Source organism: Lolium perenne, chromosome 5 (genome assembly GCF_019359855.2).
Source record: "Lolium perenne isolate Kyuss_39 chromosome 5, Kyuss_2.0, whole genome shotgun sequence".
NCBI lineage: Eukaryota > Viridiplantae > Streptophyta > Magnoliopsida > Poales > Poaceae > Lolium > Lolium perenne.
Window position 1 is genome coordinate 254,743,021 of NC_067248.2, and position 24,528 is coordinate 254,767,548.

At 41.2% G+C, this 24,528-nt stretch overlaps 1 protein-coding gene across 11 annotated transcripts; it reads left to right on the top strand.

Moving 5' to 3' along the window:
- Window positions 1–968: 968 nt before the first annotated feature.
- LOC127302766 (pentatricopeptide repeat-containing protein At1g03100, mitochondrial) lies at window positions 969–9,670 on the top strand. 11 transcript variants are annotated; one of them, XM_071820463.1, is made up of 8 exons: window positions 969–1,431; window positions 1,557–1,632; window positions 1,860–5,270; window positions 5,435–5,575; window positions 5,786–6,065; window positions 6,320–6,468; window positions 7,631–7,801; window positions 8,452–9,670. In XM_071820463.1, the coding sequence occupies exons 1-3, from the start codon at window positions 984–986 to the stop codon at window positions 4,186–4,188; spliced, it is 2,853 nt and encodes a 950-aa protein (XP_071676564.1). In that variant the 5' UTR covers window positions 969–983; the 3' UTR covers window positions 4,189–5,270; window positions 5,435–5,575; window positions 5,786–6,065; window positions 6,320–6,468; window positions 7,631–7,801; window positions 8,452–9,670. The 11 variants fall into 11 exon arrangements, with proteins under 11 accessions (XP_071676564.1, XP_051189277.1, XP_051189279.1 ...); XM_051333317.2 differs by lacking the exon at window positions 5,435–5,575 and having other exon boundaries at window positions 1,860–4,632; window positions 5,144–5,270; XM_051333319.2 differs by lacking the exon at window positions 5,435–5,575 and having other exon boundaries at window positions 1,860–4,518; window positions 5,144–5,270.
- The last annotated feature ends 14,858 nt before the right edge of the window (window positions 9,671–24,528 follow it).

The following is a 24,528-nucleotide window of genomic DNA, read 5'->3' on the forward strand; positions in this document are numbered from 1 at the left end:
AAATTTATCAGATTCATTTGTTAACTGAATATTCATCAACCGTTGACATAAGTGTAACCATAGATTATATTTATATTCATTAAGCATTCTCCTAAAACCAATATTAAGAGGATGCTCGGCCAAAACTGTAGATACTAACACATTTTTCCGTTGGACTATATTGTATAACGACGGATATTGGAGAGAAAGTGGAAGATCACCTAGCCAACTATCTTCCCAGAAGCGTACTCTCGTTCCGTTACCAACCTTAAAGGCTCATCTTTTGAAAAATTCATGTTTAACCCGCATGAGTCCCTTCCAAAAAGGAGAATCTGTGGGTTTGGCCTCACTACAAAGGGTAACTAATTAGTCAGCTGATATGCACATGCCCATCTGTATTTAGCTTCAGTTTCTTGTATCACAACAACCAATGATGGTTTATTTAGCAACTAATACCTAGCTGCGGTTTTCCTACACATTCACAATCGCACTATATGTAATATATGCTTTGAGTGTAAACCTGAAGATCCTACATGAATGCACACTTGCAATTCCACAGTTTTCTCAGGAACAGCAGCATCTCACTGTCACTGGGTAGACATCTCTCCTATGTATCTTCATCTTAATTTGGAGATTCCTTTTGATGGCAGTATCCTTCAGAACTTATTCTATAGCTGTAATTTTCTTGTACTAACTGTTTTCTTTTGATCTCCCCAGCTTACCAGTTACCACAGCCGCCGTTTCCGGACGCTCCGCTGGCAATGAGCCGCCGATCCGCGCGCCTGACGCCCATCTTCCTCTCCGGTCGCCGGCGACCTCCTGCGCCAAATCCTCGAACACGCCAGTTCCCCGGCTGGTCGGTTACTCCGCGGCGGAGCCACAGAGAGATGCCGCTCGGGATGGAGGCTGCGACGGCGGGCGTTCTCTCGGATTTGGGTGGATCGGCTGCGGGGGAAGAGGAAGACTGAAGAGACCAAGAGGAGCAGCGGCAGCAGGAATCTCACATGGGCTTGGCCCAGATGTCAAAATGCGGCCCACTGGTGCATATCCAGCTGACCGGGCCGGAGATCAGTCAGAGACCGCCGCCGCGCCGGGCAGAAAACAAAATAAACCCTTCCCTTCCACCGCCGGCCTCCACCAGACCACCGCCGCGCCGCTCCTCTCCGTCGGCCTCCACCAGATCACTGCGCGCCGCTCCCCTCCGTCTCCCTCCACCAGTCTACCGCTGCCCTCCACAAGACCACCGCCGCTCCCTCCTGCAGGCTGCTCCTCTCCTTCCTCCCTTCCTCCCCATTCCCCGACTCCACCCTCAGCTCTATGCACCCCTCAAGCAGCAGGCCAGTCAGCAGCCAGCAGCGAGGCACGGAGGCAGGCAGGCCGGCCGGCGGCAGCTCGCCGGTTTAAACCCCCACTTCGCACTCGCATCGCAGGTGGCAGCAGCACCCACCCAAGGTACTCTCCTGGTACCATTTCCGTACTAAAGGTGATGTACAGCTAAACAATGATTTGATTTGCTGCTCCATATTCATTTGACACTTACTAAAAGTCTAATTCTATTATCCCTTTGGAACTTGGAGTTGGAGCAGGGCATCAACATTGTCAACTGGCGAGTCTTGGAGCTGCTTCGGCATCCTCAGGAGAGCGAACAAGCAGGTAATCTGCTGTTCCTAGCTTCTATACACATACTTTTTTCTGAATTTAAAAAATAGTAGAACGTATCCCCATATTTGCGCACTTTCAAAATGGCGAATTTAAGTATCCGTATCGGCCCGATGCTGATACATGTTTCTGTATCCTCACATTTTAGGTTGAAGCAGCTATCATTTCCTCTTCTTCACATGTGTTGATCTTATCAACTTTCGCCTCTTTGTCCATGGCAGGCAAATGTTTCGTGTTGGAAGAATCTGTACAAGACCGAATTCAGCCCGTGCTGTATTTGCATTCCTTGCGGGTCCACAACCTTTCGCTGGTCGTGGCAGCACGTATCGCTTGGACAGTAAGTTTCTTGGGACTAAGTGCACCGGTGATGAACATATAGGATTCCTGAACCAGAAACCTCGTGTTGGTAGTTGCGGCGCGTGCTTTTCCACTGCTACCGAAACAGTTCTGGTCCAAGCCCGTGACTCGTCTCAGCTAGCATTGGAGATAGAGAACGCGATCGATCAGAGGAGGTTTGATGACGCGTGGAGGGCGTATGAGAAGCATGTTCACATGGACGGGTTCCCAAGAAAGTCTGTTTTGGGTAAGCTCATCACTGGCTTCGCGGTGACCTGTGATGCTCACAGGCTTAACCAGTCATACAGTGTGGTCGATCATGTATCTCGAGACAAGATTGAATTGTTGGAGAGGGAGCCCCTAATTTACCTATCTCTTATTCTAGCACGTTGCGCTCTTCCTGATCTTGCAGTCAATGTTGTGAGGAAGTTAGTAAAGATGGAAATATACCCACCCGTTGCTGCATGGTCTGCGATCGTTGCACATATGTGTCAAACTGCAACCGGTTCGTTTCTTGCTGCCGACATGGTCATGGAGATTGGATACCTTTTCCAGAATAATAGAGTTGATCCACGCAAGAAGAGCAATCGTCCATTGCTATCAATGAAACCCAATTCATTTACCTTCAGCATAGTTCTGACCGCATCCCTCTTGTTTGGCACTACTAAAAAGGCGGAACAGCTTCTTGAATTAATGCCCAGGATAGGGGTGAAACCGGAAGCTAGCTTGCTGATTGTCATGGCCCGTATATATGAAAAGAATGGACACAAGGATGAGATTCAGAAGTTGAAGAGGCATGTTGATGAGGCCTGTGGTCTAAGTGAATCAGAATTCAGGCAGTTCTATGATTGCCTGCTCTCCTGTCATTTAAAATTTGGGGATTTGGATTCTGCTGTGGATATGGTTTTGGATATGCTTAAAAAGGGTAAAAATGCTAAACGGTCACTAGAAGCAGCTAAAGCAGTCCTCGAAGCAGTTGAGAATAACAAAATTTATCTTCCTTATGACAAAGCAGGCACTGAAAATTTGGGTTCCCCGAATAAGTCTGTGTCTACTGATAGCCAAATGCTGAACTATGTTTCATTCTTCAAAGACAAGAACTTTGCAAAGCTTGAATTAGAGGCAAGAGAATTACACAAGTTATTATCAGATAAGCTCCAGGAACAGGTCGGACTAGTTAAATCTGAACATGGTATCCTCCATCCAACTGAAACAATGTATGCCAAACTTGTCAAAGCTTTTCTGGAAGCAGATAAGATCAGTGCATTGGCATCATTTCTTGTGAAAGCAAGCAAAGAAGACTGTCCAGTGTCTGTTGAGAGCTCCTTTATTGTCCAAGTAATAAGCGCATGTATTTCTGTTGGGTTATTAGAGCAAGCACATGATCTTCTTGACGAGATGAGATTTTCTGGAATTAGGGTTGGTTCTTCCATTTATTCGTCGCTCCTAAAAGCCTACTGCAAGGAGGGCCATCATGAAGATGATATAACTGCACTTCTGAAGGATGCTGATCAAGCAGGAATTCAGTTGGACTCAAGCTGCTATGAACATTTGATACAATCCAGGACACATCGCAATAACACCACAGGTGCTCTCCATCTTTTTAAAGAGATGAAGAACTCAAACATTCAAAGATCTGGTCACAAGGAGTTTGAGATGTTAGTTCAAAGCTGTGATAACAGTGAAGCTGCTTTGACGACTAAGCTAGTAGAAGAAGTCAGAAGTGGTCATACGGTTAATCATGCTATTCATGACTGGAATAATGTTATACATTTCTTCTGTAAGAAGAGATTAATGCATGATGCTCACAAAGCACTGAGCAAGATGCGTGTTTTAGGCCACATGCCCAATGCACAAACTTTCCATTCTTTAGTAACTGCTTATGCTGCTGTTGGTGGAAAATATGTGGAGGTGACGGACTTGTGGGGTGAAATGAAAGTTCTGGCGAACTCCAACTCAATGAAATTTGATCAAGAACTATTGGACTCTCTGTTGTATTGCTTTGTGAGAGGTGGTTTCTTTCTTCGAGCAATGGAAGTTATAGAATTGATGGAAAAATGCAAGATGTTTATAGATAAATACAAGTACAAGTCCCTGTGGCTTAAATATCACAGAACATTGTACAAAGGTAAAGCTCCCAAGGTGCAAACAGAAGCTCAATTGATAAGGAGAGAAGCAGCATTACATTTCAAGAGATGGATTGGGTTGACATGAGAGTGAGATTCTATGAGCACTTCTAAAGTTAACCACAGAACATCCCCAATTATCAACTTGTGCAGGGGAAGAGGATCACTACGGCCAACGTGAGCTGAGACACTTCCGACGGAATTGGTTATCTTAGATCACCTACAAGTATATAGGTGGTGCTGCACTTTTATCCCATTTTTCCAATAGCGAGCTCCTCTTAAATGGCTTGGGTTGTATTGACATTTTGCTGAATCTCCCACTGAACATGTGTGCCAAGTTGTTAAATGTTAGACAAACAGGCTTTGTGATTTTTAGAAGGTGGAACATTGCACTGCAATACGAGCTTTAAACTACTATGTGCGTTGATGCCCTCAGAATGTGCTTATGACTTACTATTTGACATTTATTTTCTCAGTTTCACTTACTGCATTTCTAGCGTGCATATTTTTCTACTCTAGATCATACTATAGGGTAAGAATTATATAAAGTAAAATCCTTTTAACTTAATTCTTTTTATCACTTGTTTCAGCGATGCTCTTTACCTATAAGCTTTTCCCTCTTGTTTTCTCTATCTCTGTTTACTAATAACTGACAAGTCTATTTATATGTATTACGATAAGAAATTGGTTGAAAACATTGCATTATACATACTCAGTTCACAATATAAATATCTTAGGACATTGACACGTCTTCAAAGTAATTTTTCAAACCATATGTTGTTTCACAAAAGTAGTTATATAATATGAATTTATTTCATGACAATTGTAGTAATGTCAATTTGATATTGTTTTTGTTCGTAATTTCTATAATAATTGACACAGATTCTATAGCTGCTTATAAATCATGCCATGTTCTCTGAATCTACTAAACAGGGTGTACAGTTTATCATCCCTCATCCCCATCATTATTCATACACCATGTTCATTTTGGTGTGTTTGTGATGACATTTAAGAATAAATCCCCCCTGCCTACGCTTTTGCAGGATGGTGTGATGGGAACACATGATGAAGAAACTAGAAAGTTTTTCAAGCATTCTTCAGTCATTTGTGTTTTTTCACCTTGATATGCCAGCAGTAAGCTCGGGCAAGTTCTGGCAGTAGGTTTCCTAGGTATTTTGTTTAGTTTTTTAATAAACTGCAAGCAGTGCTTAGCTAATTAGTAATTAGTCATGCTTCCCCTTTTAGCAAGTAAATATTTACCATTATGTGTTGGTGCCATATGGATAGTAAATGTGCACCTAAGCTGACAGATAGCTTTGTTCAAATAAAATCAGGTACCAGAGCTTGGACCTTTTCTTTCAAAAGGGACCTCTTCCTCCTTTCTTACAGAATGAAGGATGATCTCAAATCCTCCCTTTTAGCCTGGCTAGACGATCTGTAGTTCCTTTGGGCTATGCCCTGGGATAAGCCCTTTTGTACATTCTTTACCTCTATCTTGTACATATATTTCTTTTTTAATAAATAAAATTTACTGTCGGGGCCTCCCCTACAGTTTTCAGCTAAAAAAAAAGCATTATCCCATTATTATGAATATCATTTGTATTCTAGCACCATGTGTGTTCTTGCAGCATGTTAATCTCACTGAGTTTTAAGTTTCTAGCATCATGTGTGTTCTCTTGATGCAGGCAAGTGGGAATGGACCAAGACAACCTTGGTACGATTTGCACTGTAAGAATGATGGACCAGCTGCCTATGATGTCCTTTTTTAGCAACGCTAGAGAAAGGTCTCCAAGTTCCGCGATCGATTTAGGAAAGTATCTTGGAAAGATGATGCTCTATTAAAGCTGGAGCATATCTCATGGATACTCAGCCCTTCGGCTATGTTCCAAATGATCATGTTAGTTTGCGGGTTTCAAAAGAACAAGATTCTGAAAATTGGCATGTTCAGGTCTTAGCACTACTCTTGTAAGTTCTGCTTATGGTTACACTTGTGAATTCTACTCACTTGGAGCGAAACAGGCACACACACGTAATGCAGAGAAACCAGAGAGAACATAGATTTAATTTTCTCTTTCTGCTTTCATTAGATAGGTCACACTCTTTTTTGTTTCCTTCATGCTTTTGTTGCTGATTTTTCTGTTGTGTAAATTAAACATTGATGTTTAATGTTATGGCATGCTTTACACAAGCTGGAATTTTGTTCCCTTGGGATGCTGCAGGTGCTAACAATCTGATACCAATGGAACTGGCCCTCAAAATTACAAGCAAGATTAGAGCTGGCGAGCGATTTACGGTTTATGTAGTCATACCAATGTGTCCTGAAGGAGTCCCTACCACAGCCTCTGTGCAAGAAATTCTTTACTTTCAGGTAAGCTCTCTTTTGTAAAATGGTAAAACCATTATAACGGCTATTAGGAAACCCCAAATCTTGGATTTATCAAGAAATGGATATCCAATCTAAGATTTATTGATACATGGAAATCTTATTCTGCCTTGAAACTTAAATCTGAGCAGATCTTCCACTCAAGTACACATTGGCATATTCCCTGATGTACACTTTTTTGTTTGTTTTTAATACAATAATACTCTACCTATGCTCACATTCCTTTGTTTAGTTTGACGCCATTTTATGCTTGTCCTTGGTTTTGGTGACCTCAACTGGTTCTTTCGCTAAGCTGCAGTAACTTTCATAGAGCATGTAATAGGTAATGTCCTTACCGCCTGAAAGTCACAGAAACATAATAATGCTAATTGTACTCAAATAATAATATCCACATAGGCCTACCATACCATAAATAGCTTCTGACTTGCCCCTTTGTAAACTTTCATTGTCCGTGCCACTGAAAGCAGATAATATTTGTACTAAAATCTAAGGAAGATGATACAGTAAATTTACTTTTACATGCACATATACTGAATCAGGATTTGGGGCCTGGGAATGCTACACCGGCGAACAGTTTTACATATTTTTTAAGGGAGGGGTACCTCTGGAATCCCACTATTTGTGATATCGGACTACAGAGCTCAGACTGCTGCTCACAGAAGAAGTTTGAAAGGTCTTATCAGAAAAGAAAGACACAATCTGGCACATCTCAAAATGTGAGAATAAAGCGCACCTAAGTTCAATATGAAATTCATTAACTAGCACCTGAAATATCATATAGGAGCCTGGATCTCTTGGCGGCTTCTTTATGAGACAGGGAGGCCATGTGCATAGCTATGCTTTTCATCACCCTTCCAACACTCCTATGTTCTTCAACTAGGAACTTTTCACTCATGATTCATCAAATACACTCGTAGTTGTCTGCCTGATGGCTGTTGATACTTGATAGTTTTGATGCTTGATTTTGCAAGAGGTTTCAGAGCGAGGAATGAGGATTATTTATATTTACGATGTATTTGGTAGGTTTCTCATTGTGTTTGTGAAGTGTGACATGGATTGTGTGACAGCTTACTTGTAGACTTGAATAAAGTATTTTCACCTTCATGGAAAAGCCAAAATATTAATGGTTTATTCTTTTATCTCACAGGCTCAGACAATGAAGATGATGTATAGAGTAATTGCACAAGAGCTCAAGGCCATGAATATTGAAAATGCAAAGCTTCAAGATTACTTGAACTTCTACTGTCTTGGCAATCGGGGAGAACCATCAACAAATGGTAGTCCTGACTCAGACAAATCTTCAGATAGAAGTGCAGCGGTAATGTGTTGCTGTGTGTTTCATTCCTTCATAAGAAAGAACATTGTGTGAAATTGACCACTTGTATCAGTGTTAAGCCTACCTGTCAGCAGCTTACTTGTCTAACATCCTCCATGCCTGTGTGGTAAGATTAGTCTTTGCGCCTTAACTAAGAAAAACAAAAAAGATGGTAAGGTCCTAGTGAACGTCATAACATACAGATAGGTAGAGCTATATTTTCGAAAGTTGCTTCTTACCTTATAGTACCAAAAGTTGAATTAGCCAACTGTTCTTATCTCTGTATCAGTATTAGTTAGTTAACATGCCATTGAGCTTCCATCACTTTAACCTACTCTTGTTGTCTGAACAAGAGTGAATATATGACTAAAGAATAGGCAAATTTGATTCATCATGAATTCATGAGCACAGTTCCAGCCGTTCCTTAAAAAAATCATATGAACTTCAATTCCCCCTCTTCAAATTCGTAAGGCCTGGCTAGAAAATATCGGCGGTTCATGATCTATGTTCATGCAATAGGGATGATCTGTGAAATCTGCTGAACTTCCTTGAATTTCTCTTTTTCCAGGTTAGCAGAGAAGGCTTGGGTAAAAATATTGATAGGGTTCCGGTTTTTAGCTAATTTGCTGCATATTTCCATATTTTGCTTGCAGGTATATAGGTATAGGACTTCTCTACGGGCTGAGCACCTTGGAGTGGTCGACGAGCACTTCAAGGATCGTTCAAGCCCCGACTGTGTAAGATTACTGAACCAAATAGCTGAGAGAGACTCACATCAGAAGAGATGAAATGTTGCAAGGGCACCTCCTCAGATACCCGGTGAAGACAGAGCCGTATGCCATGGCAACATCGGCCGTCAGCGGCAAAGATCTGACATGCCACAGTTTGTCCAAGTAATAAGCGCATGTATTTCTGTTGGGTTATTAGAGCAAGCACATGATCTTCTTGACGAGATGAGATTTTCTGGAATTAGGGTTGGTTCTTCCATTGATCAAGCAGGAATTCAGTTGGACTCAAGCTGCTATGAAAATTTGATACAATCCAGGGCACATCGCAATAACACCACAGGTGCTCTCCATCTTTTTGAAGAGATGAAGAACTCAAACATTCAAAGATCTGGTCACAGGGAGTTTGAGATGTTAGTACAAAGCTGTGATAACAGTGAAGCTGCTTTGATGACTAAGCTAGTAGAAGAAGTCAGAAGTGGCCATACGGTTAATCATGCTATTCATGACTGGAATAATGTTATACATTTCTTCTGTAAGAAGAGATTAATGCATGATGCTCACAAAGCACTGAGCAAGATGCGTGTTTTAGGCCACATGCCAAACGCACAAACTTTCCATTCTTTAGTAACTAGTTATGCTGCTGTTGGTAGAAAATATGTGGAGGTGACGGACTTGTGGGGTGAAATGAAAGTTCTGGCGAACTCCAACTCAATGAAATTTGATCAAGAACTATTGGACTCTCTGTTGTATTGCTTTGTGAGAGGTGGTTTCTTTCTTCGAGCAATGGAAGTTATAGAATTGATGAAAAAATACAAGATGTACAAAGGTAAGGCTCCCAAGGTGCAAACAGAAGCTCAATTGATAAGGAGAGAAGCAGCATTACATTTCAAGAGATGGATTGGATTGACGTGAAAGTGAGATTTTGAAAGCAGTGAAACACTAGAACTTAGATACCTGAGATATTTATGTTCACAATGTGCCATACTTGTCCCGGCTCCAGCAAAGTTGGAGACCAATGTGTAGACGTCTCTGTTAGTACAAATCTTTGATCTGCATAACAGCTGTATTTGTAGTTTACTTGAACTTCACCGATGAAAGATGTCAGATTGGCCTACATGTCAATACAGATTTGTGCAGACATAAATGTCCCTATTTGTGCCCAGAGCTTGTTCGTTCGATGACAATTAGATAACCCCTTACAAAAATTAAGTAGTATGTTTTTACATCCTATGAGCCCTTCTAAGTTAACTACAGAGCGTTCCCAATTACAAACTTGTGCAGGGGAAGATCATGATGGCCAGCGTGAGCTAAGACACCTCCTATGGAATTGGTTATCTTAGATCACCTACAAGTATGTTGGTTGCTAGATGGAGAGTAGGTTTAGGGCTGAGGAGCTGCCACCTATTGTTGGCAGCGATCTAAGCCTCTATGTGATGTTGTAAACTTGCCTTTTGGCACTTCCATGAATTGAGATACACCTTCTAGGGTGTATTCCAGAAAGAAAGAAAGAAAAAAAGATCAGCTACAAGTATATATGAAGAAGTGCTGCACTTTTATCCCAAGTTTCCAATAGTAAGCTCCTCTTAAACGGCTTGGCTCGTATTGACATTTTGCTCAAGCTCCTACTGAACATGTGTGAACATGTGTGCTAAGTTGTTAAATGTTAAACAAACAGGCTTTGTGATTTTTAGAAGTTGAAACATTGCACTGCAATTCGAGCTTTAAGCTACTATGTGTGATGGAGGACCGTGACCTATTTCCGTTCATGGTCAATTAACTCGGGCTCTCTAAACAATTTTTTTAGTGATAGCAAAGAAGCTCCGAAGCAGGTTAGTGTAGCAAATCTTCTCTTCTAATTTTGTTGTGGCAACATTGCTAATATACTCATTGGCAACGTTTAGTAAATCTATAGTTATACTGAAGTTTGTGATGCTGTTTTCTCTGCCATACTATAGAAGGGATCTTCTAACTTGCCCCTTTGTAAACTTTCATTGTCCACGCCACTGAAAGCAGATAATATTTGTATTAAAATCTAAGGAAGATGATACAGTAAATTTAACTTTTACATCCTCGTATACTGAATCAGGATTTGGGGCCTGGGAACATTACACTCATGATTCCACTACACCGGGGAACACTTTCACTCATTTTTTTAAAGGAGGGGTACCCACTATTCATGATATCGGTTTACAGAACTCAGACTGCTGCTCCCACAAGCAGTTTAAAAGGTCTTGTCGAAAAAGAAAGACACAATCTGGCATATGTCGAAATGCGGGAAAGACACAATCTGCTAGATTGATGCTCCAGTTCGGTTCCTACATCCCTATTGTTGACCTCCAGTTCGGTTTTAGCATGATAGCTACGGCTGTAGAAAAAAGAGGCATGCCTGCTGTAGCATACCATTTGATGCCTAGTAGAACACTTGTGTCCAGGGTAAGTTATCAATTAAGTTGGAACACTGCTGTGATGAATAATTTAGAGTAGTGTATACTGACTACTTTTCATGTTTAAATTACAGAAATTTTGAAACTTTCCTTCTCATTAAGGCTAGCTGCATGGCACCAAAATTTTAAAGAATGCGATGTATGACACCACAATTTTAATAAGAACACTGATGTAAATCAGCTGCTCGATGCACTGTTTGAAAGTTTGATTTTTCTTCCTTTTTTGCAGAACTAAATCATGAATCCTCCAGAGTTGCAAATCATGTAAGCTGCTCGGCAGCCTTTCTTGAGAAGACAACTTTATGTTGAAAGTTTCCTGACAAAAAATGTAGAGCTGCAGTGATACGGCTTGAAGACCATGGACTTGTATGCAAGGCATCCTACTGAAGAGGAGTTCGATGAGTATCTGAGAGAAAATTTACAAGAGACAACATGTGCTTTTGTCAATATTGCAGCACAACATCCAAATATCAGACCTTCAGTAGAAGAAAAAGGAAAAGGAATTAAATATAGTTCATATGAGGAAGATGACACAGAGGAAGGAACTAAACAAAGTTCAGATGAGGAAGATGACATGCTTCAGGTCATGGAATTCAGTCCAGTTCTTCTCAGTATCACACAAATTCACAACCAATTACAACAGAAAAAATGCCAGCTACTGGGAGGCTCAAGTGGTGGATTTATGGCACTAAGAAGAAAGCAGCAGAACCAGGGAAACGAGTAAAGGAATAATTCTTTTCCTGTTGCTGTTTGCTGGTCAATAATTTATCTGCATCTTTTGTGTATGATCAGATGTTGAATCTGTTATTCCAGGTCTGCACTATTACATTTGAGATAATGCCAGTGTTGTCATCTATTACATTGCATTTTGTCCCAGTTTGTTGTCCCTATAATCAGTAAAAAATAACTCCCAAAATGCTGCCCAATTTTCAATTATCACGGTGGTACGACAGTACAACACTGCCAAAATGCTGCCCAATTTTCATTTATCACTGGTACAACATGCCATTTCCATAATTTTCAGTACAACATTATCAAATCCTTTCCATTGGATACAGTTCTCATATTACTATAGTTGCAAGTGCGGCAAGTTCTCCATTTGCAGTTGGAGATGCATAGCGCACACGCGCACGCCTGCCCAGGTTCTCCACTTGCGAGTGCAGCTTTGAGGTACAGTGTCGTCTTCAGGCCTGTCAGTTTCGTCTTCAGATTCTGACGCTCTCTCATCTTCAGGCCACAACACCGGCTCCTCGTTGCCCCGCGCCACTGACTGTCGTGTGTCGTCTGCTCGTGGTTTTCTTGAGCAGCACGGTGGCGTCGGCGACCAAGACCATGAGCTGCTTGCCGTCCATCCTCCAACAGCTGCAGCCGCACACAGTTGACAGGAGAAGGCTGTCAATGGGGAGCTAGCTGTATGGGATTGGGTTTCCCGGCGCTACGAGTGTTGCGCGCCGCCATGGTTGACAGAGAGGAGCAGAGCAGGTCGCACTGCCATTGGCGAGGCGGAAAGCACATAAAAATGTTCAGATTTTAAAAAGGAAAAACATAAAAAAGAGAACGAAAAAAATAGAAAAGATAATAGAGAAGACAAACGAAAACCTGGCTAAACAAGAAAAAACCAGACCGAAATGTTCTAGAAACTTTCCAAAAGACATTAGGGGCGTGTTTGGTTGGTAACAAAACCTTTTCCCATATTCGATGGGCTAAAATTCGGTCTCTTGAAAGCCTAGGTCGTATAGAAGAAATCTTACATAACACGATGTTTAAAAATGACCAAAAGTTAGCTCGGGGGAACAGCCGATTCGGTTGTTATTTCAGACACTAGTGGAAAAGAGGTCTTTCGTCCCAAGCAATAGTCCCCGTTTTGAACCAAACCGGGTCCAATGGGGGGCATTGGTCCCGGTTCATCATTAAAACCCTTTAGTCCCGGTTCGTTTGGACCCTTTAGTCCCCCTTCGTATTACGAACCGGGACTAAAGGGTGGTCTATGGGGCAAAACCCTTTAGTCCCCCTTCGTATTACCAACCGGGACTAAAGGTCTACCCTTTAGTCCCGGTTCGTAACACGAAGGGGGACTAAAGGGTTTTTTGCCTCCCCATGCACCTCCACCCCCCCCCCCCCCCCCCGTGGATCGCCTTTTTTAGCACTGTAAAATAGAAAAGAAAATGATACAAAATTCAAAAAATAAAATCTTTTCAGATTCTTGTATGTTATGCAACCTACTATTCGGAGAAATTAAGAAATTCGAATTTTCACTTTTTTTGCAAAAAAAGTTAAAAAAATGGTAAAACCGCAATAACTTTTGCATACGACGTCGGAAAAAAACGTATAATATATCAAAAAAATCCTGAGAAAAAGATCAGCTACAAGTATATATGAAGAAGTGCTGCACTTTTATCCCAAGTTTCCAATAGTAAGCTCCTCTTAAACGGCTTGGCTCGTATTGACATTTTGCTCAAGCTCCTACTGAACATGTGTGAACATGTGTGCTAAGTTGTTAAATGTTAAACAAACAGGCTTTGTGATTTTTAGAAGTTGAAACATTGCACTGCAATTCGAGCTTTAAGCTACTATGTGTGATGGAGGACCGTGACCTATTTCCGTTCATGGTCAATTAACTCGGGCTCTCTAAACAATTTTTTTAGTGATAGCAAAGAAGCTCCGAAGCAGGTTAGTGTAGCAAATCTTCTCTTCTAATTTTGTTGTGGCAACATTGCTAATATACTCATTGGCAACGTTTAGTAAATCTATAGTTATACTGAAGTTTGTGATGCTGTTTTCTCTGCCATACTATAGAAGGGATCTTCTAACTTGCCCCTTTGTAAACTTTCATTGTCCACGCCACTGAAAGCAGATAATATTTGTATTAAAATCTAAGGAAGATGATACAGTAAATTTAACTTTTACATCCTCGTATACTGAATCAGGATTTGGGGCCTGGGAACATTACACTCATGATTCCACTACACCGGGGAACACTTTCACTCATTTTTTTAAAGGAGGGGTACCCACTATTCATGATATCGGTTTACAGAACTCAGACTGCTGCTCCCACAAGCAGTTTAAAAGGTCTTGTCGAAAAAGAAAGACACAATCTGGCATATGTCGAAATGCGGGAAAGACACAATCTGCTAGATTGATGCTCCAGTTCGGTTCCTACATCCCTATTGTTGACCTCCAGTTCGGTTTTAGCATGATAGCTACGGCTGTAGAAAAAAGAGGCATGCTCTGTAGCATACCATTTGATGCCTAGTAGAACACTTGTGTCCAGGGTAAGTTATCAATTAAGTTGGAACACTGCTGTGATGAATAATTTAGAGTAGTGTATACTGACTACTTTTCATGTTTAAATTACAGAAATTTTGAAACTTTCCTTCTCATTAAGGCTAGCTGCATGGCACCAAAATTTTAAAGAATGCGATGTATGACACCACAATTTTAATAAGAACACTGATGTAAATCAGCTGCTCGATGCACTGTTTGAAAGTTTGATTTTTCTTCCTTTTTTGCAGAACTAAATCATGAATCCTCCAGAGTTGCAAATCATGTAAGCTGCTCGGCAGCCTTTCTTGAGAAGACAACTTTATGTTGAAAGTTTCCTGACAAAAAATGTAGAGCTGCAGTGATACGGCTTGAAGACCATGGACTTGTATGCAAGGCATCCTACTGAAGAGGAGTTCGATGAGTATCTGAGAGAAAATTTACAAGAGACAACATGTGCTTTTGTCAATATTGCAGCACAACATCCAAATATCAGACCTTCAGTAGAAGAAAAAGGAAAAGGAATTAAATATAGTTCATATGAGGAAGATGACACAGAGGAAGGAACTAAACAAAGTTCAGATGAGGAAGATGACATGCTTCAGGTCATGGAATTCAGTCCAGCTTCTTCTCGGTATCACACAAATTCACAACCAATTACAACAGAAAAATGCCAGCATCGGGAGGCTCAAGTGGTGGATTTATGGCACTAAGAAGAAAGCAGCAGAACCAGGGAAACGAGTAAAGGAATAATTCTTTTCCTGTTGCTATTTGCTGGTCAATAATTTATCTGCATCTTTTGTGTATGATCAGATGTTGAATCTGTTATTCCAGGTCTGCACTATTACATTTGAGATAATGCCAGTGTTGTCATCTATTACATTGCATTTTGTCCCAGTTTGTTGTCCCTATAATCAGTAAAAAATAACTCCCAAAATGCTGCCCAATTTTCAATTATCACGGTGGTACGACAGTACAACACTGCCAAAATGCTGCCCAATTTTCATTTATCACTGGTACAACATGCCATTTCCATAATTTTCAGTACAACATTATCAAATCCTTTCCATTGGATACAGTTCTCATATTACTATAGTTGCAAGTGCGGCAAGTTCTCCATTTGCAGTTGGAGATGCATAGCGCACACGCGCACGCCTGCCCAGGTTCTCCACTTGCGAGTGCAGCTTTGAGGTACAGTGTCGTCTTCAGGCCTGTCAGTTTCGTCTTCAGATTCTGACGCTCTCTCATCTTCAGGCCACAACACCGGCTCCTCGTTGCCCCGCGCCACTGACTGTCGTGTGTCGTCTGCTCGTGGTTTTCTTGAGCAGCACGGTGGCGTCGGCGACCAAGACCATGAGCTGCTTGCCGTCCATCCTCCAACAGCTGCAGCCGCACACAGTTGACAGGAGAAGGCTGTCAATGGGGAGCTAGCTGTATGGGATTGGGTTTCCCGGCGCTACGAGTGTTGCGCGCCGCCATGGTTGACAGAGAGGAGCAGAGCAGGTCGCACTGCCATTGGCGAGGCGGAAAGCACATAAAAATGTTCAGATTTTAAAAAGGAAAAACATAAAAAAGAGAACGAAAAAAATAGAAAAGATAATAGAGAAGACAAACGAAAACCTGGCTAAACAAGAAAAAACCAGACCGAAATGTTCTAGAAACTTTCCAAAAGACATTAGGGGCGTGTTTGGTTGGTAACAAAACCTTTTCCCATATTCGATGGGCTAAAATTCGGTCTCTTGAAAGCCTAGGTCGTATAGAAGAAATCTTACATAACACGATGTTTAAAAATGACCAAAAGTTAGCTCGGGGGAACAGCCGATTCGGTTGTTATTTCAGACACTAGTGGAAAAGAGGTCTTTCGTCCCAAGCAATAGTCCCCGTTTTGAACCAAACCGGGTCCAATGGGGGGCATTGGTCCCGGTTCATCATTAAAACCCTTTAGTCCCGGTTCGTTTGGACCCTTTAGTCCCCCTTCGTATTACGAACCGGGACTAAAGGGTGGTCTATGGGGCAAAACCCTTTAGTCCCCCTTCGTATTACCAACCGGGACTAAAGGTCTACCCTTTAGTCCCGGTTCGTAACACGAAGGGGGACTAAAGGGTTTTTTGCCTCCCCATGCACCTCCACCCCCCCCCCCCCCCCGTGGATCGCCTTTTTTAGCACTGTAAAATAGAAAAGAAAATGATACAAAATTCAAAAAATAAAATCTTTTCAGATTCTTGTATGTTATGCAACCTACTATTCGGAGAAATTAAGAAATTCGAATTTTCACTTTTTTTGCAAAAAAAGTTAAAAAAATGGTAAAACCGCAATAACTTTTGCATACGACGTCGGAAAAAAACGTATAATATATCAAAAAAATCCTGAGAAAAAGATCAGCTACAAGTATATATGAAGAAGTGCTGCACTTTTATCCCAAGTTTCCAATAGTAAGCTCCTCTTAAACGGCTTGGCTCGTATTGACATTTTGCTCAAGCTCCTACTGAACATGTGTGAACATGTGTGCTAAGTTGTTAAATGTTAAACAAACAGGCTTTGTGATTTTTAGAAGTTGAAACATTGCACTGCAATTCGAGCTTTAAGCTACTATGTGTGATGGAGGACCGTGACCTATTTCCGTTCATGGTCAATTAACTCGGGCTCTCTAAACAATTTTTTTAGTGATAGCAAAGAAGCTCCGAAGCAGGTTAGTGTAGCAAATCTTCTCTTCTAATTTTGTTGTGGCAACATTGCTAATATACTCATTGGCAACATTTAGTAAATCTATAGTTATACTGAAGTTTGTGATGCTGTTTTCTCTGCCATACTATAGAAGGGATCTTCTAACTTGCCCCTTTGTAAACTTTCATTGTCCACGCCATCGAAAGCAGAGATAATATTTGTATTAAAATCTAAGGAAGATGATACAGTAAATTTAACTTTTACATCCTCGTATACTGAATCAGGATTTGGGGCCTGGGAACATTACACTCATGATTCCACTACACCGGGGAACACTTTCACTCATTTTTTTAAAGGAGGGGTACCCACTATTCATGATATCGGTTTCTGAACTCAGACTGCTGCACCCACCCGCAGTTTAAAAGGTCGTGACGAAAAAGAAACACACAATCAGGCATATGTCGAAAGGCGGGAAAGACACAATCTGCTAGATTGATGCGCCAGTTCGGTTCCTACATCCCTATTGTTGACCTCGATTCGGTTTTAGCATGATAGCTACGGCTGTAGAAAAAGAGGCATGCTCGCTGTAGCATACCATTTGATGCCTAGTAGAACACTTGTGTCCAGGGTAAGTTATCAATTAAGTTGGAACACCTGCTTTGTGATGAATAATTTAGAGTAGTGTATACTGACTACTTTTCATGTTTAAATTACAGAAATTTTGAAACTTTCCTTCTCATTAAGGCTAGCTGCATGGCACCAAAATTTTAAAGAATGCGATGTATGACACCACAATTTTAATAAGAACACTGATGTAAATCAGCTGCTCGATGCACTGCTTGTTTGAAAGTTTGATTTTTCTTCCTTTTTGCAGAACTAAATCATGAATCCTCCGTAGTTGCAAATCATGTAAGCTGCTCGGCAGCCTTTCTTGAGAAGACAACTTTATGTTGAAAGTTTCTGACAAAAAATGTAGAGCTGCGGTGATACGGCTTGAAGACCATGGACTTGTATGCAAGGCATCCTGCGAAGAGGAGTTCGATGAGTATACGAGAGAAAATTTACAAGAGACAACATGTGCTTTTGTCAATATTGCAGCACAACATCCAAATATCAGACCTTCAGTAGAAGAAAAAGGAAAAGGAATTAAATATAGTTCATATGAGGAAGATGACACAGAGGAAGGAACTAAACAAAGTTCAGATGAGGAAGATGACATGCTTCAGGTCATGGAATTCAGTCCAGTTCTTCTCAGTATCACACAAATTCACAACCAATTACAACAGAAAAAATGCCAGCATCGGGAGGCTCAAGTGGTGGATTTATGGCACTAAGAAGAAAGCAGAACCAGGGAAACGAGTAAAGGAATAATTCTTTTCCTGTTGCTGTTTGCTGGTCAATAATTTATCTGCATCTTTTGTGTATGATCAGATGTTGAATCTGTTATTCCAGGTCTGCACTATTACATTTGAGATAATGCCAGTGTTGTCATCTATTACATTGCATTTTGTCCCAGTTTGTTGTCCCTATAATCAGTAAAAAATAACTCCCAAAATGCTGCCCAATTTTCAATTATCACGGTGGTACGACAGTACAACACTGCCAAAATGCTGCCCAATTTTCATTTATCACTGGTACAACATGCCATTTCCATAATTTTCAGTACAACATTATCAAATCCTTTCCATTGGATACAGTTCTCATATTACTATAGTTGCAAGTGCGGCAAGTTCTCCATTTGCAGTTGGAGATGCATAGCGCACACGCGCACGCCTGCCCAGGTTCTCCACTTGCGAGTGCAGCTTTGAGGTACAGTGTCGTCTTCAGGCCTGTCAGTTTCGTCTTCAGATTCTGACGCTCTCTCATCTTCAGGCCACAACACCGGCTCCTCGTTGCCCCGCGCCACTGACTGTCGTGTGTCGTCTGCTCGTGGTTTTCTTGAGCAGCACGGTGGCGTCGGCGACCAAGACCATGAGCTGCTTGCCGTCCATCCTCCAACAGCTGCAGCCGCACACAGTTGACAGGAGAAGGCTGTCAATGGGGAGCTAGCTGTATGGGATTGGGTTTCCCGGCGCTACGAGTGTTGCGCGCCGCCATGGTTGATAGAGAGGAGCAGAGCAGGTCGCACTGCCATTGGCGAGGCGGAAAGCACATAAAAATGTTCAGATTTTAAAAAGGAAAAACATAAAAAAGAGAACGAAAAAAATAGAAAAGATAATAGAGAAGACAAACGAAAACCTGGCTAAACAAGAAAAAACCAGACCGAAATGTTCTAGAAACTTTCCAAAAGACATTAGGGGCGTGTTTGGTTGGTAACAAAACCTTTTCCCATATTCGATGGGCTAAAATTCGGTCTCTTGAAAGCCTAGGTCGTATAGAAGAAATCTTACATAACACGATGTTTAAAAATGACCAAAAGTTAGCTCGGGGGAACAGCCGATTCGGTTGTTATTTCAGACACTAGTGGAAAAGAGGTCTTTCGTCCCAAGCAATAGTCCCCGTTTTGAACCAAACCGGGTCCAATGGGGGGCATTGGTCCCGGTTCATCATTAAAACCCTTTAGTCCCGGTTCGTTTGGACCCTTTAGTCCCCCTTCGTATTACGAACCGGGACTAAAGGGTGGTCTATGGGGCAAAACCCTTTAGTCCCCCTTCGTATTACCAACCGGGACTAAAGGTCTACCCTTTAGTCCCGGTTCGTAACACGAAGGGGGACTAAAGGGTTTTTTGCCTCCCCATGCACCTCCCCCGCGTGGATCGCCTTTTTTAGCACTGTAAAATAGAAAAGAAAATGATACAAAATTCAAAAAATAAAATCTTTTCAGATTCTTGTATGTTATGCAACCTACTATTCGGAGAAATTAAGAAATTCGAATTTTCACTTTTTTTGCAAAAAAAGTTAAAAAAATGGTAAAACCGCAATAACTTTTGCATACGACGTCGGAAAAAAACGTATAATATATCAAAAAAATCCTGAGAAAAAGATCAGCTACAAGTATATATGAAGAAGTGCTGCACTTTTATCCCAAGTTTCCAATAGTAAGCTCCTCTTAAACGGCTTGGCTCGTATTGACATTTTGCTCAAGCTCCTACTGAACATGTGTGAACATGTGTGCTAAGTTGTTAAATGTTAAACAAACAGGCTTTGTGATTTTTAGAAGTTGAAACATTGCACTGCAATTCGAGCTTTAAGCTACTATGTGTGATGGAGGACCGTGACCTATTTCCGTTCATGGTCAATTAACTCGGGCACTCTAAACAATTTTTTTAGTGATAGCAAAGAAGCTCCGAAGCAGGTGAGTGTAGCAAATCTTCTCTTCTAATTTTGTTGTGGCAACATTGCTAATATACTCATTGGCAACGTTTAGTAAATCTATAGTTATACTGAAGTTTGTGATGCTGTTTTCTCTGCCATACTATAGAAGGGATCTTCTAACTTGCCCCTTTGTAAACTTTCATTGTCCACGCCACTGAAAGCAGATAATATTTGTATTAAAATCTAAGGAAGATGATACAGTAAATTTAACTTTTACATCCTCGTATACTGAATCAGGATTTGGGGCCTGGGAACATTACACTCATGATTCCACTACACCGGGGAACACTTTCACTCATTTTTTTAAAGGAGGGGTACCCACTATTCATGATATCGGTTTACAGAACTCGATCGCTGCTCCCACAAGCGGTTTAAAAGGTCTTGTCGAAAAAGAAAGACACAATCTGGCATATGTCGAAATGCGGGAAAGACACAATCTGCTAGATTGATGCTCCAGTTCGGTTCCTACATCCCTATTGTTGACCTCCAGTTCGGTTTTAGCATGATAGCTACGGCTGTAGAAAAAAGAGGCATGCCTGCTGTAGCATACCATTTGATGCCTAGTAGAACACTTGTGTCCAGGGTAAGTTATCAATTAAGTTGGAACACTGCTGTGATGAATAATTTAGAGTAGTGTATACTGACTACTTTTCATGTTTAAATTACAGAAATTTTGAAACTTTCCTTCTCATTAAGGCTAGCTGCATGGCACCAAAATTTTAAAGAATGCGATGTATGACACCACAATTTTAATAAGAACACTGATGTAAATCAGCTGCTCGATGCACTTGTTTGAAAGTTTGATTTTTCTTCCTTTTTTGCAGAACTAAATCATGAATCCTCGTAGTTGCAAATCATGTAAGCTGCTCGGCAGCCTTTCTTGAGAAGACAACTTTATGTTGAAAGTTTCCTGACAAAAAATGTAGAGCTGCAGTGATACGGCTTGAAGACCATGGACTTGTATGCAAGGCATCCTACTGAAGAGGAGTTCGATGAGTATCTGAGAGAAAATTTACAAGAGACAACATGTGCTTTTGTCAATATTGCAGCACAACATCCAAATATCAGACCTTCAGTAGAAGAAAAAGGAAAAGGAATTAAATATAGTTCATATGAGGAAGATGACACAGAGGAAGGAACTAAACAAAGTTTAGATGAGGAAGATGACATGCTTCAGGTCATGGAATTCAGTCCAGTTCTTCTCAGTATCACACAAATTCACAACCAATTACAACAGAAAAAATGCCAGCTCTTTGGGAGGCTCAAGTGGTGGATTTATGGCACTAAGAAGAAAGCAGCAGAACCAGGGGAAACGAGTAAAGGAATAATTCTTTTCTGTTCTTTGTTTGCTTTGGTCAATAATTTATCTGCATCTTTTGTGTATGATCAGATGTTGAATCTGTTATTCCAGGTCTGCACTATTACATTTGAGATAATGCCAGTGTTGTCATCTATTACATTGCATTTTGTCCCAGTTTGTTGTCCCTATAATCAGTAAAAAATAACTCCCAAAATGCTGCCCAATTTTCAATTATCACGGTGGTACGACAGTACAACACTGCCAAAATGCTGCCCAATTTTCATTTATCACTGGTACAACATGCCATTTCCATAATTTTCAGTACAACATTATCAAATCCTTTCCATTGGATACAGTTCTCATATTACTATAGTTGCAAGTGCGGCAAGTTCTCCATTTGCAGTTGGAGATGCATAGCGCACACGCGCACGCCTGCCCAGGTTCTCCACTTGCGAGTGCAGCTTTGAGGTACAGTGTCGTCTTCAGGCCTGTCAGTTTCGTCTTGATTCGACGCTCTCTCATCTTCGAGGCCACAACACCGGCTCCTCGTTGCCCAGCGCCATCGGCGTCGTGTGTCGTGCTCGTGGTTTTCTTGAGCAGCACGGTGGCGTCGGCGACCAAGACCATGAGCTGCTTGCCGTCCATCCTCCAACAATGCAGCCGCACACAGTTGACAGGAGAAGGCTGTCAATGGGGAGCTAGCTGTATGGGATTGGGTTTCCCGGCGCTACGAGTGTTGCGCGCCGCCATGGTTGACAGAGAGGAGCAGAGCAGGTCGCACTGCCATTGGCGAGGCGGAAAGCACATAAAAATGTTCAGATTTTAAAAAGGAAAAACATAAAAAAGAGAACGAAAAAAATAGAAAAGATAATAGAGAAGACAAACGAAAACCTGGCTAAACAAGAAAAAACCAGACCGAAATGTTCTAGAAACTTTCCAAAAGACATTAGGGGCGTGTTTGGTTGGTAACAAAACCTTTTCCCATATTCGATGGGCTAAAATTCGGTCTCTTGAAAGCCTAGGTCGTATAGAAGAAATCTTACATAACACGATGTTTAAAAATGACCAAAAGTTAGCTCGGGGGAACAGCCGATTCGGTTGTTATTTCAGACACTAGTGGAAAAGAGGTCTTTCGTCCCAAGCAATAGTCCCCGTTTTGAACCAAACCGGGTCCAATGGGGGGCATTGGTCCCGGTTCATCATTAAAACCCTTTAGTCCCGGTTCGTTTGGACCCTTTAGTCCCCCTTCGTATTACGAACCGGGACTAAAGGGTGGTCTATGGGGCAAAACCCTTTAGTCCCCCTTCGTATTACCAACCGGGACTAAAGGTCTACCCTTTAGTCCCGGTTCGTAACACGAAGGGGGACTAAAGGGTTTTTTGCCTCCCCATGCACCTCCACCCCCCCCCCCCCAGTGGATCGCCTTTTTTAGCACTGTAAAATAGAAAAGAAAATGATACAAAATTCAAAAAATAAAATCTTTTCAGATTCTTGTATGTTATGCAACCTACTATTCGGAGAAATTAAGAAATTCGAATTTTCACTTTTTTTGCAAAAAAAGTTAAAAAAATGGTAAAACCGCAATAACTTTTGCATAAGACGTCGGAAAAAAAAAGTATAATATATCAAAAAAATCCTGAGAAAAAGATCAGCTACAAGTATATATGAAGAAGTGCTGCACTTTTATCCCAAGTTTCCAATAGTAAGCTCCTCTTAAACGGCTTGGCTCGTATTGACATTTTGCTCAAGCTCCTACTGAACATGTGTGAACATGTGTGCTAAGTTGTTAAATGTTAAACAAACAGGCTTTGTGATTTTTAGAAGTTGAAACATTGCACTGCAATTCGAGCTTTAAGCTACTATGTGTGATGGAGGACCGTGACCTATTTCCGTTCATGGTCAATTAACTCGGGCTCTCTAAACAATTTTTTTAGTGATAGCAAAGAAGCTCCGAAGCAGGTTAGTGTAGCAAATCTTCTCTTCTAATTTTGTTGTGGCAACATTGCTAATATACTCATTGGCAACGTTTAGTAAATCTATAGTTATACTGAAGTTTGTGATGCTGTTTTCTCTGCCATACTATAGAAGGGATCTTCTAACTTGCCCCTTTGTAAACTTTCATTGTCCACGCCACTGAAAGCAGATAATATTTGTATTAAAATCTAAGGAAGATGATACAGTAAATTTAACTTTTACATCCTCGTATACTGAATCAGGATTTGGGGCCTGGGAACATTACACTCATGATTCCACTACACCGGGGAACACTTTCACTCATTTTTTTAAAGGAGGGGTACCCACTATTCATGATATCGGTTCTGAGAACTCGGCACTGCTCCCACAAGCAGTTTAAAAGGTCTTGTCGAAAAAGAAAGACCCATTCTGGCATATGTGGAAAGGCGGGCAAGACCCAAGCGGCTAGCTTGATGCTCCTGGTCGGTTGCTACATCCCGAGTGTTGACCTCCGATTCGGTTTTAGCATGATAGCTACGGCCGTAGAAAAAGAGGCATGCCTGCCGTAGCATACCATTTGATGCCTAGTAGAACACTTGTGTCCAGGGTAAGTTATCAATTAAGTTGGAACAACTCTTTGTGATGAATAATTTAGAGTAGTGTATACTGACTACTTTTCATGTTTAAATTACAGAAATTTTGAAACTTTCCTTCTCATTAAGGCTAGCTGCATGGCACCAAAATTTTAAAGAATGCGATGTATGACACCACAATTTTAATAAGAACAACGATGTAAATCAGCTGCTCGATGCACTTTGTTTGAAAGTTTGATTTTTTCTTCCTTTTTTGCAGAACTAAATCATGAATCCTCCAGAGTTGCAAATCATGTAAGCTGCTCGGCAGCCTTTCTTGAGAAGACAACTTTATGTTGAAAGTTTCCTGACAAAAAATGTAGAGCTGCAGTGATACGGCTTGAAGACCATGGACTTGTATGCAAGGCATCCTACTGAAGAGGAGTTCGATGAGTATCTGAGAGAAAATTTACAAGAGACAACATGTGCTTTT

What these genes read in the sequence shown, in the direction of transcription:
- LOC127302766 (XM_071820462.1), top strand. Translation starts at nt 984, where the DNA reads ATGGGCTTGGCCCAGATGTCAAAATGCGGCCCACTGGTGCATATCCAG. An exon ending in GGCAGCAGCACCCACCCAAG is followed by an intron (nt 1,432 to 1,556) that starts GTACTCTCCTGG and finishes TGGAACTTGGAG; the next exon opens with TTGGAGCAGGGCATCAACAT. An exon ending in TCAGGAGAGCGAACAAGCAG is followed by an intron (nt 1,633 to 1,859) that starts GTAATCTGCTGT and finishes TGTCCATGGCAG; the next exon opens with GCAAATGTTTCGTGTTGGAA.